We start from the raw sequence: 21,929 nt of genomic DNA on the forward strand, positions 1-21,929 counted from the left end.
TCCAAATCCAAAGGCTTGAAATTTTTTGAGTCTATTTATGTCCTTGCCACATCTCTTCGTAACTTGCTATAACTGTATTTCAAAACTACAGTGCTTTAAATTTTTAGATTTACAATTCTGCAAAGATAGAGTTAAACACTGTTTAGATTCTGGCTACATAAGGGGAACTGGAATTATTCAAAGCTGCTGTCTTTTTCTCTCAAAGACAGCTACAGTAACTTTCTGAACAGATTGGGTTAAATATTTTTACAGACCCATTCTACGATGATAAAGCGGTAATAAGTTGTGCAGTGCAACACTCCAAAGGGTTCCAAATCTCACAAGCCTCTTTGTATGTGATGCTCTCACAGTGAAGAAGATTCTTGGGGCTATAAAGATGAAGAGTCTACTTCTTCTGGTGCTGATTTCAGTCTGCTGGGCTGATCATCATTCAAACAACTATACTCTGGACCATGACAGAGTTATTCACATCCAAGGTAAGAAAACACAGGTTTTCTTATGAAAGTCAAATTAATTTCAAGTTACTTAGAGTTGAGATGTTGGGCTGGTGTTTCATAATTTCAGTTCTGTTGCACTGACCTTTTCTTTCTCTTTCCACTAAGTGGAAAACATGCTCCCTGGCTTCTGCATGCTATTGCATTACATTAAAGAACTGGGGATAATGAAAGTTGAATGACTTAAGAATATCCAACCACAGTGAGTTGGTGCAATTGTTCGAGGTGTTTTAGTGCAGTTGCTATCTTCGAGTAGAATGAAGGGTGAAAAGTTTATTTGGATTCAAGGCAGAGGAAAGAAATAGAAGTAAAACGTGATGTAAGGTCATTCTGATAGAGTAACTGTTTAATCATTAAGAGAAGCAATATAAATAAAATGAAAATCAGACAAGATATGGTCCAGGGAAAAGTAACTTACACTATTATAATGTCCTTCAGTAAAGCTTTAGTTCTCATAGGCAAATATATTCTGCATATTTCTGTTCAGCTCAGCTGAATCCTAAGGCTGAGAGCTTTAGCAAGATTCGAGGCTGCAGTATAATGCAGCAATTTCCTCAGTCCCAGCTTCAGATGAGGGACATCCTGCATTAAGAAAGCTGAGACTTATGCAATAAGAAAAGATAGTTCTAAAGGAGCTGTAGCTTCTCTCCTTGCCCTTGGATGCTGAATAATTAAAATAAGAATTACAGAATTTAACAGTTGAAACATATGATGATATTAATTTTAGATGAACTCAGTAGGGAGAACAGAGGCATTGTAAGTTTGCTAAGAGGCTTAGTAAAACACCAAGTTATATCTTCAAGGTCAAAAGTGTAGTTCCAGAAAACTGCATTCACTGTTGAAAAGTATGACTTGTGAAGGTCATATGATAGTGTAAATCTGGCTAGAGGTATTTTCCTGTACGTATCATGACTACCAAAATAGAATTCTGAGTTTGTCTATGTCTAGCTATATCAGACACATCTCTTTCAGTTTTGCTTACTTCCAACAGCTTTAGTTTTTTCACTGTTGAACTGTGAAAAGAAATTATATAATCGTAAACTTTACTCTGCAAGCTGCTGACTCAGCTGTTTCCTTAATAGATATAGTAGAACCAAAGCTATTTCCTGAAGACTATAAGATATTTACACATAGAGATTTCTGATGAGGAATAACTTTTAACTTCTAATCACAGAATTCAATTCAGCCGAAATGGTAATACCTAGTGATTATTAACAATAGCAGTTTTAAATTTGAGGTAAAATAAACTTTAGCTGTGTATATTATAAACTATGTGAAAACCATTTAATCTAAATTGCACCCAGGGTATGGAAATATTATTTTTCAAATGTACTAACATTTGAAAAATTACTCCTATAAGTTAGGTTCAAGTTATCTCAGCAAAGAACACTGCTGTTTCTCTAGCCTTCCCGCTCTCATCTCCTCTGTTGAAATTTAGTGCAAGGAGATTTCTGGCCCAAGGGATCAGAATTATCCAGATTATTGCGTATGGTGTTCAATTTTTTTAAATGCCTTCATAGTCCACTTCATTTTGATATTCTTAGAAAGTGTAGTCAAGCCCTGAAGAGTTGCTAAAGAGCTTTCAAGTAATAGAACTACAAGGCCTATATTTGGCTTGTGGAAATTAATAATGATGTGTGAGTTGGGTTATAGAATTATCATCATCATCATCATCATCATCATCATTATTATGGATGTTACATCCATAAGTCAGGATGTATTTTAAGATTTCTCCAAATATCAGTTTTCATTTTTTCCACTAATTTTTACTTTCTCCTTTTTGATAGCATTCAGATTGAATTTTCAGATTCCAGTCCTTCAGAAAAACTGCTTGCAAGTGGCCTGCCATTATTCTAGTTGTCTTTCACAATGCAAGAATAAAGCTATAGTATAGAAGAGAATCAGTAAAGCAGATTACTCACTTGCTTCATTACTTGAAATACTGGATAATTTTCTCATATTTAAAACTTTTATTTATCAAACATGGCCCAGAAGGAATTTAAGAGAGCTGAAACTCTCACAAAATTTTATAACAATTTGCAGCCAGATGATTAAATTAGTGATTTGAATATCAAATTCCTGAATTGTACTAGTAAGCGGTCTAAGCTTATCTCAGTGATAGAAAATTGTTCAAAATTCATGTTATTGTAAAAAACATCTTTTCTCTCCCCCATTTTTACTGAATTTCTATTTTTGTACTCTAAGTTCCCCAGGCCTACATCATATTGGGGGAATAGCACACATCATGCTCGAATTCTCCTTGGCTGCCTTGATACGGATGCCCAACATTTTAATTATACATTCTTGAGTCTACCTAATTATTTTTCTGAAGGTTTCCTCACAGTTTTGTTGTGGGAAATTCTCTAGTGATGTAGAGACAAAAATGTTTAATCTGGTTTAAATAAAAAAGTCATATGGCCAGGAAAGAAAATGGTAGGTGTAGACCCCATGAAAAGTGTTTCTAATGTAAAGCATCTTTCTGGTGATGAGAAAGAAATCTCTCCCAGTTTCCCATGGAGAAAGACATAGCATGAGATAAAATTTCACAAGTACTAATTTTTTCCTTTAATTTTTTATTGAATTTATTTTGTTACACAGAAAAGCAAACTTCACTTGTCCACTGAGTCTGCTAAAAATATGCAATCAAGATATTACCTTTTATATCGTATACTGTCCTCAATTGTAGGGGATGGTAATTTTCTCAAATTCTTCTACAGGAAGATAGGCTGCTGTTGATATTCTCTCTATTATACTCTCGACTAATGGATTATATTCGTATTCCTCATGTCATGACGGGCCTAGTCAAACCACTTTTAAATCTATTGAAACTTAAGAAGATTAGGAAGAGTGTTATATGGAGTACCAAATCACACAAAATAACAAAATCCAAATATTTGGATCAAGTCTAAAAACTCTTTGCATAGACTTTTAATTACTAGTAGAAGTTCAGAGATGGTAAATTTATTCTTTAAAATATAACTTTTAAGAAAACATCTACAGATAGCAGAGAAATTTTATGACCGTTTTCCCATTAACCAATGTTAGATGCAAAATAGTTATAGTTATACTGAACACACAACTGCTTGATGTTATCAAGGACATAGAGTCAGTGTTTCCTATATCTGGTGTTCAGGCACAGCTCTTCTAAGGACAAGTTCAAGGGTCTCTCTCCTAGTGCCACTTACTAGCATGGACCTTGAAAAACTTACTTAATCTCTTCAAGTCTCAGTTGCCTCATCTATAAAACTGAGCCTAATAACTGTTTTATATAGCTTTTGAGAATTAAGTGAGATAGTATGTGGAAAAGAGTTTAGTACTATGTCTGGCACACAATTAGCTCCCAATAGATGATAGTTGTTATTGTTATGTTTATTATTTTTTCCCTGTTATGGAAAACTGATTTTTAAATAGAAAAAGACCACAAATACTGGTGGAAAAAGTCATGCTTTTCAAAGTACATTTCTTAACAGAACCATACCATTTACCTTAGGTCTAATGAAATAAACATTTTATAAGTTGCCTTCTTTGCCCTTAATTTCACAATTTAAAATTTCCCCAATAGTATTAAACAGTATCTGATCACTTTTACTTTCCTTGTAGAAACTGAAGCTTTCCAAACTTAATATTTGCCCTTAATATGAGTATACTTACCATTTGAACACGATAAGCTACTTTAAAATTTTGTAAAGAATAACAAGAGGAAATATCAGAAATAAAAGCTGTTTCCTTCCATTTAATAAGTAAAACATTGCCACCTTCTTAAAAGATAAAACAATTAGATTTTTTAAAGAAGGAATTTCCAGAAGTTCACCTTTGTGGGTAGAAAAAATATGTATCTGGAGCCACTGGCAGAAGTGGGCACTCTGCACTCAGTATCATTGGTTTCTCCTCCCTGTGTGTCCCAAACGCCACCTCTGTGCCACCTTAGCATGTGTTACTTTTTTCTAGCATGCCTCCTTTCCTCATCAGACTGTCAACATCGTAACTTATTGCATAGTAGTGCCTCGCACATAGTAGGTGCTTATATGTTTGTTGAATAAATGAGTAAACGAATGATCTAATGAGATACTTCCACATTACCACTAATGAGCATTTCTTAAGTGCTGTGGCATCCACGGCATTTAGCAGCCCAGGCCACATTATGTGGGCTTAATGAACATTTACTAGATGACTGCTTCATTCTGTAATGTTGGCATAGATTAAACCATAGTTCACGCAATTTTAGAACTTAAAAAGACTTTAGTATAGATCATCTAGATCAATCTCCCATTGTACAAATGAGGAAATCAAGACCCAGAGCTTTGACATTGTTGTCACAGGTCACATGGCTGATGAGGGGTCACATTGGCTAATCCCCTCTCCTTCTTCAAATCTGGGCTCCTTTCTCACCTTTTTAACAACGTCACCCTGACTACTGTACTCAGCCCCCTCTGACACCCCAATCTCTCTCATTCTTCTCTTCCTCCTCTCTTTAGCACTGGCTATACACTGTACTTATTTATATGTAATTGTTTGTCATCCATCTCCACCACAAGAACATCCAACAGCTCTACAAGAGCAGGTAGCCTTGTCTGAATCAGCCCAGTCACCTAACCCAGGACCTGGCACATAGTAGGTAATCAATACATTTTTGTTGAATAAATCCAGGACCAAAACCCAATTATTTTTCCTAGTCAAGTTCTAGTCCAGTCTTTTCAAATCTCAGGTAGCAAATTTTGTTAGGTCATATGCAGGGTTCCACACTGTACACAGCATATTACACTCCATGAAAGTCCACCAGAGGCAGGATGCAGCAGTCTTCCTCATTTGTGTATGCAGCTTTGAAGAGTACTGCATTTACATCTGGTCAGTGCAATGCTATCCTGTCCCTTATGTAATAGCTGCAGAGTCGGAATCCAGTGGTGCTTAGTGGATCAAAGGGAGTGGGGTGAATTTAATAATGTATGATCACAAACCATCTACAGAGCCAAAGCTTAATGGGAGGAATAAATAAATGTTACTCAAGCTTAATTTTCTTTCTCCCATCTAAAATTCATTTGAGCTCTCTGAGTCTGCTATGAAAAGTTAAATCAATTCACTTTTGTCTTTTTGAGGCAGAGTGTGTTATTTGTAACCACAAATGCAAACTCCACAAACACCAAGAAAAATATTCAAAAATATTATCCAAATCACATTACATAAATATATACACTATTAATAATTCTATCTAGAAATTAGTAGCTATAAAATATCAGAGAATTTTATTATGAAATTATGAAAATTAGTAATATCATCAGTTTTAGATAACTGATTTTAAAATTTCCTATCAGTTTACTATAGGGCATAAAGCCAAAGTAATGATACTCATAAGAATGTACTACATTAAACACAGACTTGCCATTAGATCAAGCTAATGTCACCATATTAATATAATAAATTAGCCCAAAATAACAAAAATGTATATATAGGTATATTAGTCCATTTCTGTTGTTTGTAACAGAATACCTGAAACTGAGTAATTTATAAAGGAATGAAATTTATTTCTTTCAGTTATGGAGGCAGGGAAGTCCAAGGTCCAGGGAACACATCTGGTGAGAGCTGCCTTCTTGGTGCTGAGTCCCACAGAGACACAGGGTATCACATGGCAAGATTAGTCTGAGCAAGGGAGCTAACCTTCTTACTTCTCTTTTTAAAGTCATCGGAACCACACCCATTACTAAATGAATGGATCAATCTGTTCATAAGGGCACAGTCCTCACAATCTAATCACCTCTTAAAGGCCCACTGTTCAAATACCATAGTTGGATTTCCCACCTTCTTAACACTATTACAAATGGGGGTCAAATTTCCAATACATGAAATTTCAGGGGACAATTTAATCCACAGCAATAGGTATATACATACATATGTAAAATTAGTCATATTCTGCCCAGATACATATATACACCTATAGACAACTCATTTTTTCACCAAATACGTTGAGCACCTACTATGTATAGGTATTAGGGATACAATGATAAACAAAACTCATGGTCTCTGGCTTCATGAGCTTATAGTCTAGTGAGAGAGAATGCTATTACTATGAATATAGAATTATTAACTATAATAACAGAAATATATATTTCCATACCAACTTTGCTTCTGTAAATATGTATAATTACTAGCCCATGTTCTAGTCTTCATTGCATTTGTGTGTCCTTTTGACAAAATCTACTTATTTGGGCATTTGTTGAAGATTGGCCTCTTTTGTGCAAAACACTAGGTTATTCACTGTGGAAAGACAGACCATCTCCTCAGTGAGCTTACTGACAATATTATCAGGGCAATAAATGTGACAAGAAAGAATAAAATAAATCTTAAATAAAGACAGAAATATAAAGAAAAGAGTAGTTACCAAACAAAGAGAACTTACTATGTAGAACTTTGTATCCATACTCATTAAAGTTTTTATCGCCCAGTAGAGTTAGACCCATAAAACACATCTTAAGAATATTTCTAAGCTTGATATTGAATAATCTAGAATGCTAAATTCTGTTATTCTGTAAAGTGCCTATTAAAACAATATAGTTTTATGATTTTTCCCAGTATAAAAGCCTATATTTAATCATCTTTTCAGATAGCAACAAATTCACACTGAACATCCATTGCTTTCTCTGTTCTATTCTGGGTGCTGAAATCAGCAAACTATGTAAGAAGCCAATGATTATTTGGAAACTCTTCCAAATACCAAGAAAAAACCATCAAATAGTGAAGGTTTCCCTTTGGCTACAACTCTGAAAGAGCCAATGTTAACTCAGCTAAAGCACTGACCTATAGCTTCACTGCTTAATGTTAAAGGAGTTTTAACATGCCTTTTCTCTGATTTTACCAAATATCAAGAATAGATTTAGATTTCTTTATTGGTTCAGTTCTTTATTTTAACTGTGAAGTGGAAGATTCCATTTGAGGAAAATCTTTTGGAATACAAAAATCTACCAAAATGCTAAGAAATTAAAATATTCAATCAAGGGGTTATCAAACTAATAGTATCTAGGGAAAAAATGAAATCTTTGTTATAGGATTATTCTTCTTTCAAAATGAAGACATTGAAAGTATAAGATACTATTAGTTCTATGAAATTTCTTCAAAAATATTTTTGTGTAATTTGCATTGCCTGAATGGAGTAGCACCAGACATGAGCCTTCAAGAACAATTATCAAGTAATCAGTACAAACAGCAGCCATTTTAACCTTGGTTTAATTATACATGTTGGTTACTTGACTTCATTGTTTAGGCAGTGACTAATTACCACATGTATGTTTATACATGCTGAAGGATTGTGCTGTGAAGTGTGTTTACAGAATATGTTAAATAAGATTCTCCTTACCTTTCCCAAACAATGTCCACTCAAAAGGGACACAGGCATTAAGAATTACACACACACACACACACACACACACACACACACACACACACACACACACACACAAAGGCCATAACCCATCATGTTTAAAACTAACAAAGCCTGTTAGATCCTTACTTCAGGCAAGTGTATAGATCAGGTGAAGGAGGTGGGGAAAAATGGAGAGTTCTATCTTGTTTCCAAAGAGTGATTGAAAGTTTAAAATAAAAACAGTACTGAAAATATACCCTTGAAGTGAAGAGACTTTCACTTCCAGAGGATTCTATTTGTAATGATGCTTGTTTTGCCTCCTTGCTCTGGCTCATTGCTGGAACACAATGGAAATTGTGTTTGTCTATTTGGCTCAAAGTTACCGAATGGTAAAGAAAGAGCAGGTGAAAGGAAAGACATGTAAGTTAAAGATAAGTATGTCACCTTACAAATTATTATATTACATAAATTTATTTTCTTGTTATATGACTATATTTGTTCAAAATGGTTTCTCGATTATCTATGATTAATAATGTTGCTAGCAAAAAACAGTGAACACTTTCACACAAGGCTTTTTAGCCGTGTTTTTTGCTTTTTTCAGTATAGAGAGGTAAATTTTAAAGTTTTCTTCCCCAGTACTATGTGGGTTATGAACAATTACTTCTTAGTTTCTCTTGAAGAGTGTCATAAATTATGCTGACAGGTTTTAATTCTCCAAGAATCTGCATGTGATTGTTTTTATGTCCTCACTTTGCTTTGTCTTTTATCACACAGTCATGAACAAAGAGCCATAATTAACTAAAAATACCAAAAAGCTGATTAGATAGTTAATCTTTCATTTAGACGTTTCCATGTAAACAGAATACCTTATTTTAAAAGATGCATAAAGTAACCAATTTTTACAGACTGCCCACAATATATTAAAATCCAGGTGTGCTACAAAACAATATTCTTGAACTTCAGCACTTTTTTTTATTAACTAATTATTTGGCCAATATGATTGAATAAATAAAAATAAAGGAACATATACATAATAAATATAAATGTATTTTTAAGGAAACAAAGATGGTAAGAGAGAGCACCCAAGGGGCAGTAGAATGAACTCCCTTAGGGAAGGGGGTCTCTAAGCAGGGAAGATCAAGCTGAGTTTTGAATAAGCAGCAGATGATCACATCAAAAACTAGAGGCAGAGCATTCCAGGTAGAAAGAGTGGAAAATGCAAATTCTCTGAGATGGGAATAAGCATAGTGCTTTCAAACTGTATATAGCCAAAGGGACTGCAATCTGGCAGCAGAGAAGGTGTGGTTTAAGATGATAATGGAAGAGCAGGCAGGAACCAGACCATAGGACTTTACGTGTACTCTGGAGTACAGAGTTCATATTCTACGCTTAGAGCGTTTGAAAATGATTAAAAGATTTGAACAGGGGTGATGACATAATATGACTTACCTTTATAAAAGACCATGTGAATAGTAGATTAAGGTGAGCCAAGAGTAAAGGTGAAGTGATCCTTTTGGAGCAACTTGAGGTAGTTCAGGTGAGAAGTCATGGTGGCATGGGCCAGGGCAGCAGCAGCGTGGAGATGGACAGAGATGGACTAATTTGGAACAAAAAAAAAAAAAGGAGGTAGAGACGAGAGACTGCAGCACTTACTGATAAATTGAATTGTAACAATTAAGGGAACAGACACATCAAATACAGCTCCTAGATTTTCACATGAACAAATGGATGGATGATAGAGGCATAAACTAAATTGAGGAAGACTGGAAGAATAGGTTTGGGCAAGGAAGGGGGGACCCCAAGTTGCCTATTTGACATTCAATATGTGTCCAAAATAAGTAGATGGATTTGCTAGTTTGTTGCTCAGGAAAAAGTACAATACTAGAAAGTTTTGGCATCATCAGCATATAAGTGGTATTTACAGCCACAGGACTAGATGAGATCACCTGGGGAGAGGGATATGTGGATACAGGGAAGGAGATGGCCTTGAACTGAGTTTTGGAGGCCCTCAGCACCAACAGGTGTGATAAAGGAGGAAGTGAAGGTCATATGCTCACTTTCCAGAGTCTGAATCCTGTTAACTGATTTGTGAGAATTTTTAATTCAGATGATTTTTTTAAAAAATCTAAATTAGTTGCAAGCATTTACAGGTAGGAGGTTTTTGCATGAAAATCTGCATGTCTAGCCTTTGTAGAAAAATTCAGAGACCTGCTGTTTTTCAGCCTGCATTTCCACAGCACAGCATCAGTGGGAACCTGTATCTACTGTCCCTTTAGAGTGGGCAGGTACTCTCAGCAACGGGTACAGTCCTTTCCACTCTAGTGTTCCCATGCTCACCCCTTCACTGCCACCCATATTTTGTTTTGTTTCAGCACTGAATGAATACCTGACCCATTTTCGGCTATTGAGTCCTGATTGCTTATTAAGTAAAGAACCAAAAGTTCCCTCTTTATTCCTTTTTGCCTCTAGGACTGACTCTGTAATGGTATATCTTGATGTCTTTCATACCAAGCAAAGTCATTAGCCTTGTCAGTGTATAAAACCCACAGTGTCCTTTCTGCAAATTACAGATTACTTGACCTTACACTTCACCACAAAGTGGAAATGGTCTGAACAGAGACAAGTAGATTTGAGCACTGATCCTTTACCACATAAAGGCATATTTCCAATAATCAAGGAGTGTGTGGATAATTACAGCCTAATGAAGAAGAATGACTCATGCTAATGTTTTAGTTTGTCCTTATCCTTTGAAACAAGCCTCTGTTCAAGTTAAAGTCCTAGAAAGTATGTTTATATTAAGAATGTCATTCAACATATTTGTGAAACATTTAGATATTAATTTCTATTTTATTTTATTCCATTCCTTAATCTCTCTATAAGTATGATAACCTATTTTTTTCCCAGGGCTAAAATAATAAGAATTAAATGCTAGTTCTTTAGTCATAAATCTTTGATAACATGCATAAATTTAAATTTTGAAAATTATTAACCAGAACAGACAACTCTAAGTTGACAAAGATACTAAGATTGTTTCTACTTCTAGAACAAGTATGTCAGAGTTAACAATGGCAATAATAATAATAAATTAATATTAACATTTCAAGTTACTATGTGTATTTCTCACAATAGTAGGTACATTACCTGGGTCATCTCCACCAGTCCTCACCACACCATTGTATAAGGATGGTTATCTTTGCTGAAGTTGAGAGAGGTTAGGTAGCGGGTCTCAGATCAGATGGCTGTTAAGTGGTGAGGCTGAGATTGACTCAGGCAGTTGGCTCTTGTGCTCCAAACCCACTCATGGACCACCCAGCTCCATCTAAGCCTTCTCTTGGCATGTTTTGAGGAAAGCAATGGGTAAAAATGGCCACCATTTTATTCCAATTCCATTTATATAGCTATGTTCCAGAAGAAATTAAATTACTATGAAAAAAAGCTTGGTCTTGGACTTGAGAGAAACATTTCTCACAGGCCACCATGATGACTCTTAACAGCAGTAAGAGGAGCAAGGTGGGGGTGGCAGCTGCAAATACACATTCCACACTTACCCCAAATAAAGACTGTCCAAGACCCCCAAGGAAATTGAGGAGGAAGCAGACAGAAATTGGATGATAGAGGTAGAGATGGAGATGGAGATGCAGACAGAGGTAGGTTTTTTGCTTTTAAAGACTTCTAAGGTGGTGGTCCTGAAATGCACTCCTGTCCTGTTAAGAACCACTAAATTAGGAGAAGAATCAAGAACTGATGAGATGTGAATTTCTCAAGAACCAATACTTTCTAGGAAGAGTCTTCTGAAAGAGCACAGTAAAGAAGACAATGTGGAAGACAGAAGCTGTTTTGCGCACCCAGCACACTTTAGTAAATGTTTGTTAGTGAGAGTTAACATTCACTGTACACTCACTGTTAATGAGCCTAAGCCAGGCACTAGTCCATGTTCTCAATGTGTATTACCTAATTTAACCCCCACAAGAACCCTAGGAAGAAAGTGGCACTTAACTCCATTTTACTGATGAGGAAACTGAGGCACAGAAAGGTTGTGACACAATGTAAGTGGCATAGTCCCTGTGCCTAACCAATATCCTATAACTGCTGAGAAAATAAATAATGTGGAAAGGCAAAAGCCCACAGCAAACTTTATCAGCAGAACAGAGCCAAACTCCCTAATTATACTTTACTTTTTCCTGGTAGAAAAAGATGAAGAAAAGGTAACTAAGAAGAGACAGAATATTTTTCAGGATATTAACAGATTCAGGTGTACATCTCAGAACAGTGATTTTTTAAAACTGTGTTTAATTGACGGCTGTCCTTGTGGCCTCTTGGTGCTCATTTCAAACAGAGAAGATTGCCTTTATCAGCTTTACCGGGTTGAGCTTTGTAGAGCTGAGTATATCTTTGTCTAAGATATACTTTGAGGGGGACAGGTTTCCACCGTTCCTGAGAAGAATATTTTTTTTAAATATTGCTATAGACAAACCTCCAGGCTCCAACATAGTGGTAGCATTTATCCTTGTTTTTTTACTATAAACTTGAATATGACACATTCATGATCAGCATCACCAAAAACAATACTATATTTTGGTGTTGGGCAGTTTCCCAACACAGAATCATCTTGGCTCTAGGGAAAGGGAAGAAGATAGATTTGGTCAATGCCTAAAAGAATGCTCCATAGCACATCACATCAGATAATCCAGGTCTCAATAGGAAGGACACATGCCATTTGAGGAAATTGTAAAAACACAATTGTCAGTGATTTGGTTTAGCTGTAGATTGATAGGAAAGAGCAGAGCACAGAGATGATACAGTGGTTAGAAAGAAAGTAGCCCTGGAGAGGGGGAGGTGGACTGGAAGGGAGGATTATGATCTTGTAGCCTGCGAGACCAAAATGCGGTTTCACAGACAGTGAAAAACAGCATCGATCACTTCACATCAAAGAGCACTCTTCACTTATCCTATTTTCAGCACTGGGTTCCTTTATAGTTAAAAACTAGACAACAGCAGTATCTTTGGCAACAGTACTGTCAAGGAGTAGAGAAAGAGAGATCAAACTTTGTTTTAAAGACATGTGTTATATTACCAGAGCAATAGGTCTTCTACAAAAATATAACAAATACAGCAAAATACTACAATCATGGTTACCAGCTTCTTGCGTATATTTTCAGATACTCTAAACCATGTTTTTCTATTTGTTAACTAAATTCCTTCAACTTTTTAATTTATTTTCATACCATTTTTATTTAGTTTGTGCATAGGTGATACATTCACATGGCTCAAAATTTTAAAAATAGGGAAGTGTACACAGTGATAATCTCCCAAGCATTCTTCTATGCAGACTTCTACCTCACCTTCTCACAGCATACCATGCTTATTAGTTTCTTATGAATCCTTTAAGTCATAGTTTATGCAAAAGTACATAAATTTTTGAATTCACACGAATTGTAAGAAGCACACATACTCTTTATGTGTCTTCAGATCAAAGCTGAATTCCATATGAAAGCAAAGAAGGGCCAGGGACAAATTCAAGATTCCAAACTCAAATCAAGTAGTTGAGGGCACAGCACTAGAATGAGATCGATTCTCTACTGCCTCCTTCAGGTCTCCATTCTGAATAAAAGGCTCAAAATCCGTTCCATTCGAGAATAGTTGGGGAAGCAAGCTAAAGCTTTGTCTCTGACATAATAAAAGTAATCAGCCCTCTGAAAGGAGAGTAAAGGCTAGATGGGGCAGGAGAGGGCAGCAGGGATTGGGGGAGGGTACCTGCAGAAGTTTCCGATGCAAACTGACACATCAGAGTCATGACCAAAGGATGGGTGCTTCTGACTCCAGGTGAGCAGTTTTAGGAAAAAATGAGATTCATTCCAGTCTGAAGGAAATAACTATGAACAGTTAAAGGTTAATGAGTAAGGCACTTCTTAATTTGTTCCTAAATTATGTATCCTACTCAAATGTACCATGTAAGATATAATGAGGGATAAAATGTCTAAGTTGTGTATTCTACTTAAATATTGTCTTTAATATGTATAAATATTTTTTTATTAGAGTGTTTTCATTTTAAAGCTATAATGTGGTGCAAAGAAGCCTCAGTGTCCATGTCTACTGCCATAGCTAAGCACAGGCTCTATGCAGCATTAGTGTATATCAGTCACACTTACTGCTTCCAGAGTGTTAGTCTTACACATCCAAACCTACCAAAGTGATAAGAAATGCCATAAAAATAAGAAAGTATTTTTTAAAACCTTGTGCAATTTTTTTCAAATGACTCATCATGGAGCTGACAGTTGAATCTATGCCTATCAGTTTGGGATGTCAGAGTTAGCTTTCTGTTTGGGGTGATAAAGTTTTGGGAAAAAGATAGTGGTGGTGATTGCACAACACAATAAAAATAATTAATGGCACCAAATTGTACACTTAAACATGGTTAAGATGGCAAATTTATATATATATATTTTGTTTGTTTGTTTAACACAATAAATAAAATTTAAATGATGATGGGGTTTTTTTCTTGGAGGGATGTATTTTTAATGTCCTCATTTAGCACCTTGTTTAGCCATCTTAACTAGGTTCCCTGTTATTTTGTTTTTTAAGTTGGTTTCAGAAATTCAAAAGTCTGGAGCCTACATCATCTATATATCAGGGGAAAAAGTAACCAACAAGACTGGTTATCTTGAACAATCCACAATTCATTTTAAAAAGACAGACTTTGATCCATAGCAATTTATCCTTTTTTTTTCTGTCATCTGGATTTCTTTGGGTATGAATTGCCAAAAAAACGTACACTTTTAACAGAACTGAGAACAATAGGTAATGGCCCAGTATTGTATTTCTAGTTTTTCTGCAATTGTTTTTGTCTTATTGTTTAAAAGACTTCATCTAAATTGCACAGCAACTACAAAGGTCAGTTGTTTGGTCACGCTTTTGCTTTTATTTGGTGAAACCAAATAATGTCCTCTGGATTTCACAGCAGAATTTGTAAAATAATAACAAGGTCCTAGTGGTTCAGCAAGTCCCCATCAGTGTTCTCACCAGGACCTGCTGTTTCCCCTGGAGACAACTCCGGTCTTGGAAGGGCATCAAATCTTTCAAATCACTGTCATTGGCCCTCACTAATAGAAATAGGAAGTTTTTGTACTTACAAATTGCACTTTTTAAAAAGTCAATCCTCCACTGGACATCTTTAATGTCCCCAATTAGCCATGTATTTTGAAAGCACAGCCTCCTTTAAGACACAATCACCAAGGCCTTTAACAGCATACTGAAGTCTATGTGCACCTTTTCACATTGAAAGGAAAAGGGAAACTGAATACATGGATGCTGCCTAGTTTTGTTTATTCTTTCGTATTTTTTAAAAAAGAAAAATAAGCAATATGCATCCTGCCTATGAAAGTTTATTTTTATCTTTTGCATTTTAATTGCAGTGCAACTGTCCTGTTGATCAACAGTTTTGATCTAAGCATTAATTTCACAATGACCTGGGATTTTAAATCCAGTGATCAGATGCATGACTTAGCCTGGGCAAGACTGTGCAAAGTTGGTCATCAGCGCTCTTTATTCCTTTTTTCTGCTGTCTCTGTCCCTTCCCATCCCCCTCTCCAGCATAGTGTGTTTCCTGGCTGATCCCTGTGATGACAACTTGTGATAAAGAGCCTGATGAGAATCTTAAGCTCGATGTCATGAGGTAGACTTGTCAAGAGTCCAACAGCTAAGCCATGGGAGAGCCTACAATGGATCCCAGAGCTCCTGACTCTCTGTCCCTGCCCATTCCTTACTCTGCTCATCTTACCTGCTCGCACAGGCCACACCCTCCATCAATGCTTGCCCAGTGCTGTATCATCTGTGGTGTAGATCTTCTAAAAACAAGCAAAGAAACAAAAAACGGTATTCTCAAGGCCATGCTGGAGGTTTAGGTTAATGAACATTAATAGCCCTTAGTCAGTAAATGTCACATACCTTTCCTAGGGTTCTCTGAATTTCAGCCAGGGATTTCTGGCATCTATTACCTAAACACACACTTCCCTCACCCCCTGCAAAATGTAATAAAAATCATAGAATTTCATACATTCTGGTAGGCTTGATAGAAAAATTATTGTGTGTGAGGTAAGTGGATTTGGGTGTCTGCTCAATTTTCAATATTATATCACATATGTCACCTTTATTCATAATGGCTGGAGTAGAAGTAAAAAATAAAAAGTAAATTAGACCCCTGTACTCCTAAAATACTACTGGGCAAGTTATAGTTAACCACAGGGAAAAAATCAGAAGTCTCAGACTCTTATACAACAGTTTTGATCTTCGCTTTAACTCTTTAACTTATAAAACATTCCAACTGTGTATTCATTCTGGAACAATTTATGATTACCCTAAACCAAACAATTTCCAAGTCCCCCATATAACACAGGTGGCATTTTATGTATTTAGTTTTCAGTCCACATGGTTTAAAATATTATGAGTAAGTGAAACTATGGAAGGTTGATACATGCCAAAATATGCAGAATATTGGGCAGTATCATATTTGAGAAATACTATGTAAATTCTATAGTATTTCTGTAGATTTTACAGAAATCTACAGTTAGCAGTTAGTGCACACTTACATTTGACCAGCCATTTTTCTAAGTCCTTTATGTGTCAACTATATACAGTAGGTGTTACTATCCCTAATCCAACATATAAGTGACTTAGGTATTAGAGGTTACAAAACCTGCCCAAGGCTACAGAGCCCGTAAATTGAGGAGGTGAGGTTAGACCAGGGTCTATATTACATTAAGGCCCTTGTTTCTAACTACTATAATCCCCTTTATCCCAGTGCATTGGGCATTAGTTTTGACTTTAAACTAAACAACTTGAACGAATTACCAAACTGAGACCTCTTGTAGCTATGTGTCACATGTAAACTCATGTCCCAGCCTGGGAAAACACAGCTTCCAGGTATCTCCCTCCAAGACACTGGGTAGAAAATGCTCCCTACAGCCCTTAGGCATTACTGAGCAAACTTAGTCAACAGCACTTTTTCCTCCTCCCAGAAAGAAGACACTAGAAATGTTTTGGTAGTAATTGGATGCAGTCATTAAGGGAAAAATTACAAGGGTACTTCAAAAAGTTTGTGGAAAAACAGAATTTAAAGATAATATGAATCTTTCCATAAACTTTTTGAAGACCCCTCATATATGTAGAGTAGAATAGAATTGAATAGCTTTATCTTTCATCTCTTGAGATTCTATGGTTCTAAATAAGAAGGCAAAGATGGAATATAAAAGAAGTGCTTAATGAGCTGTATTTGTGATTCATTTTAACTAAATACTAAATGATACCATCATTCTCTCATTTCATTATCTATTCAAAGAGGGGGCATTGATGGCTTTGTTAAACTTTTCACTTTTTGAGGATTGGGGCTCATTTATGAATGAAATAATGTGCCCATTTTAAAAAACCAATCCTGATTGTTATATTATAAAAACAGAAATGCTGTCTACCTTTTGGACACTTTTTATGTTGAAATCAGAATTTTATGTATGCCATTAAATAAGTTTTGAGATCTGTCTCAGGTGAGTGGCTATTCTTCCTAGTGATTTGTACAGGTTAAATGATTCCTGGCCAGGTATTATTCAATACCTATCGGCCTAAGGTAGGAAGGGCGCAAGCTGCATGAAAGGCAGCCTTGACGGCTTTTGACAGCTGTGTATGGACAAGAAGGTGTACGTGTCCAGGAGTTCTCATATAACGCTTTCTCATTTTCAAGCCTTGCACATCCTCAAGAGATCTTGTCAAGGTCAAAAGCACAATGTGCTAACCAGGGGAAACCCTAGAGAAAGCCAAGATCTGAAAATAACAGCTGGCTCTCTAGAAAACGGCAGCCCTGCTGACCTGGCAGACTTGGAATATTGTGGTGCTCTTTGAAAGGCGATAAAGTCCTTGGAGAACGCAGGAGGAAAACAAAAGGGCAAAAAAGGGAAAGGTGGAAGTGATAAGATAACTGTAAAGCAAGACAGAGGGAGAGGGAGTAGAGGATATTTAAGGGAATAAAGCAAATAATTAGTCAGTTAATCAGAAAATAAGTATAATTTTGGATATACTTTTTACATTTGAATTTTGAGGACTATATTTCAAAATCTGGAGTTTTTCAAAAGCATTCACTAAAACTACTTTCTGATGTCTAGCCTTTGTGTGAAAATGAAATATATACATGTTGTTTGAAATGCTCCAGAATAACATATCACAGGTGTACATTTGAATAGAAGCCATAAAGGTAAGGATATTCTGAGGTTTTTGGCCAGAACAGTATAATGAAAATAAATGTCTCTTTATGCTTTTTCTGTAAATACAATACAGACTTCCTGTATTAGAAAGCCCAACTGGGCTTACCTTTCCTTGGATATTTTTTAGTTTATATTGATGAAATAGTCATGAAACTTGGTCACTTCTCTTAGCCTTGTTTCTACATTTTTGATATTTAAATGTAGAAGAAAAATGGAACAAGAAAAAAAAATAGGATTTATTATGAAATCATCAAACTTAGAACTATGGAGTCGTATCCAATATTTCTTAATGATTATAATGCTCATCCTTCCCTTTTTCAGTAGTTTAAAACACGATTACCTTAAAAATGCCTTCTAGGTACTAGAGGTAATTTTCCATGAGGTTTAAAAGAGATTACATAGAGAAACTAATCACCCAGAGCTATTCTTTATCAGATACACTGAATATGTAGCATATTTCATTATACAAAAAAGTTCAAAAGCATATGAATGGTTACTTTCTTTTTTTCTTTTCTTATTATAGCAGAAAACGGCCCTCGTCTACTTGTGGAAGCAGAACAAGCCAAGGTGTTCTCACACAGAGGTGGCAATGTTACACTGCCATGTAAATTTTATCGAGACCCTACAGCATTTGGCTCAGGAATCCACAAAATCAGGATTAAGTGGACCAAGCTAACTTCAGATTACCTCAAGGAAGTGGATGTTTTTGTTTCCATGGGATACCACAAGAAAACCTATGGAGGTTACCAGGGCAGAGTGTTTCTCAAAGGAGGCAGTGACAATGATGCTTCCCTGGTGATCACAGACCTCACCCTGGATGACTACGGGAGATACAAGTGCGAGGTGATTGAGGGGTTAGAAGATGATACTGCTGTGGTAGTACTGGACTTACAAGGTAGGTATCTATAAATCAGGTTAAACTTAGAAATGGTCATTGTTTTTTTGTTGTGTTTTTTAGTGAAGAGTAAAAGTAAAGTGGTTACCATAGTAACTTTTGGTTTCTACATCTAGAAACCAAAAGTCCATGCCTAGCATGTTTTTCTATTCTTTTGTATGTTGCAGTCTGCCTGTGATTCTAGCTTTCATATTTGAAATGTACACTCAATGCTTGCGAGCAAAATTGAAGCTGTTTGTAACTAGGCGAAACACACAGTGGAACTGAATTAATTTTCAGAAACTGCCTTATGCTTTTCAAAATTTAAATCTCATTATATGGTTTTTGAGAAGTTCAAATTGGATGTTTTTTTTATTACGCTTCTAAAATTATCTCAGTTTTAAAATAATGGCAAGTTTTGTAAAGGACATCTGTTAACTAAAATATGTGTAATTGTATTCTGTAAAATGACTGCAAAAACTTAATTTAACAAAAAAATTATCTCTAGATTTATTTAAATATTCTTGTAAAGTAACTTTAATGGTCCAGAGTCTCTTAGACACTGAATGCCAAATGGACAAGCCAATAGGGGTGGAGGATGTATTTCTTAAATACGTACTGCACTCAGTAGGTTAAAAATCCAATATGTGTACAAACTCTTAGACACTGAATGCCAAATGGACAAGCCAATGGGGGCGGAGGATGTATTTCTTAAATACGTACTGCACTCAGTAGGTTAAAAATCCAATATGTGTACAAAGCCATACAGTAAATTGTCCTTGCCATCCTTGCTTCCCGTCTCCCTAATGCCCACCCTCTAAGGAAACTCCTCTCCTTAGTTTCTCATGTATCTGAAGACATCTTATTGTTCACGAATTCCAGCATTACTTTACACTAAAGGATGAATTTTGACTGCATTGATAGAGTATTTTCCTTCCCTATGTACATGAAACTATAGGTGTGTGTTGGCTAGAAGCTCCTTTCATCTCCTAGAACAGATATGTGACTTTTGGAAAAATATCTGGTCCACTTGCACATCTGAGGATTTGACCTTCTGAATCCCATAGAATCTCACAGAATTTCATCATATGTATGGAGACTTGATTTATACACTAATAAATTGCACAACATTTTAAAGTTTGTTTTTGTGATCTTCCCTTGTCTCTTCTAATTATAGTTCTTGGCTCCTGCCTGGTTCCATGCCACCTTGTGATTTCAGTTTTATTAATTTGCATTAATATCCATGAACATTGGCATTATTCAGGATGAAAGAAGTCATTGGCCTAGAGAAGACAGTCAGTCATCAAATATTAACTTAGAACCGATTTCCTTTATCGAAGGGGTATTGGGCGATGGACAGAGATCCTTGAGCTAGTCATATGAAGAGGCTTATGTTAGTCTCAACTCTGCCAGTATCAGTTTTGCAACTAGGGCATGTTATTTAGCCTTGTGGTAACCATTTATGAAATAGGAATTTGAACTACGTTATCTGTTGTTACTGTTTCTTCTAAAACCCTATGTTTATGTAACAATATTTCCTAAACTTAAGTAACTCACATTCAATATTTACTGTCTCCCTGCATTTACTTAAAAAATGAAATTTTAAATAAATAGAAACTAGTATAACTTGCCAGAAATAGAAGGAAATCATAAAATTAAATATGTTTCTAAATTCTAGCTGGATACCACTGCTTGGTAATGGCTTTGAGCATAAAACCTGCTCTCCCAAAAGGAAACTTAGCATATGTGAGAGGTTATATACTCTAGGGTCAAACCAAGACACAATTATAGGTGCTGAAAGGAAACTGTAAGAAGAGAATTTTTCCTAACTAGGCCCTGCACCATCCCAAATCTCCACCTTCTCCCTGCTTTGGGAATATTTCCCTACCACATAACACATATCCATATAAGCCAAGTAGATGTAGTCCAAGAAACCAATTGAACTGATAAATATTTTACAGGTGCTGTTTTGGTGCCATGAGATACAAAGAATTCCAGGTCTTTGTTCTTTTCATTCATCACTCTCATAGTATATTAAAGATTCCAAGATAGTTTAACAAAATAAGGCAGTATTTGGTAAAATAAGTGGGTATAAACAAATTGCTATAATCATATGCACTACTGATTTTGCTGATTTTCAGTAATCTCCCTTTATAGATGAGACTTAAGGAAAACACCTTTTTAAAGGTAACATGGCTAGTAGTAAGAGCTAGAGCTGGATTTGATACCAAGGGCACTGGATGAAGATTATACTCTTATCCACTGTGATCTGGGGGTTCTCAGGAAGGAGAAATTCTCGTTAGGGGGGATAAGAGAGGTTTTGGAAAGGCAGTAGAATTTAGCAGCTTCAGAAGATTCTTAAAGCCCCGAAGTTACATGGAAGATGACCTAGGAACTGTCCTTTGGTCATACTGCATTAATTGATATGCTCATGAAAGCTGTTAAATTCCCTCCTGCAGATAATGTTTTTCCATTTATCTTTTGTACTACAGTTTAAAAAAAGAAAGGAGTCATTAGCCAGAGGACTTGACTTGAAATTACTGACATTTTAACTTTGAATAGTATACACTTGAATCTATTTCTGAACAACCAAAGAAAATATAATCCTTCAAGAATAAAATCAGAGATCAACTCTACCTTGCACCCCTCCCCTCCCCTCAGCTAAGATGTTCTTATAGCACGCTAAACAGACTTCCATCATAGCTCTAATCATATTTTGCTTTGTAAATATTTGCAAGCTTGTCTGTCTCCACTTGCTAAGTATAATCTACTTGAGGGCAGTCAAATGCCAAGTACAAAGTTAGTCCTCAGAAAATAGTTTACGGGGCTGGCCCGGTGGCGCACTGCGCTAATGCGCTGCTTGGGAAGTGCGGCAGCGCTCCCGCCGAGGGTTCGGATCCCACATACAGACCGGTTCCCGCTCACTGGCTGAGCGAGGCACGGGGGCAACACCGAGGGTTGCG

General features: G+C 36.1%; 1 protein-coding gene across 2 annotated transcripts in view; it reads left to right on the forward strand.

Annotated features, from left to right (window-relative positions):
• Positions 1-354: 354 nt before the first annotated feature.
• Positions 355-21,929, forward strand: part of HAPLN1 (hyaluronan and proteoglycan link protein 1) — a 36,260-nt gene continuing 14,685 nt past the window's right edge. For both annotated transcript variants that reach the window (XR_552124.1, XM_008593670.1), the window contains exons 1-2: positions 355-476; positions 18,616-18,987. Coding sequence is in view for 1 of the 2 variants with exons in the window: in XM_008593670.1 (XP_008591892.1) it covers positions 377-476; positions 18,616-18,987 (472 nt within the window). In the remaining variant the exon portion in view is untranslated. The remainder of the gene's footprint in view (positions 477-18,615; positions 18,988-21,929) is intronic.

This window comes from Galeopterus variegatus, unplaced genomic scaffold (assembly GCF_000696425.1).
Source record: "Galeopterus variegatus unplaced genomic scaffold, G_variegatus-3.0.2 Scaffold9500, whole genome shotgun sequence".
In the NCBI taxonomy this organism is placed as follows: Eukaryota; Metazoa; Chordata; class Mammalia; order Dermoptera; family Cynocephalidae; genus Galeopterus; species Galeopterus variegatus.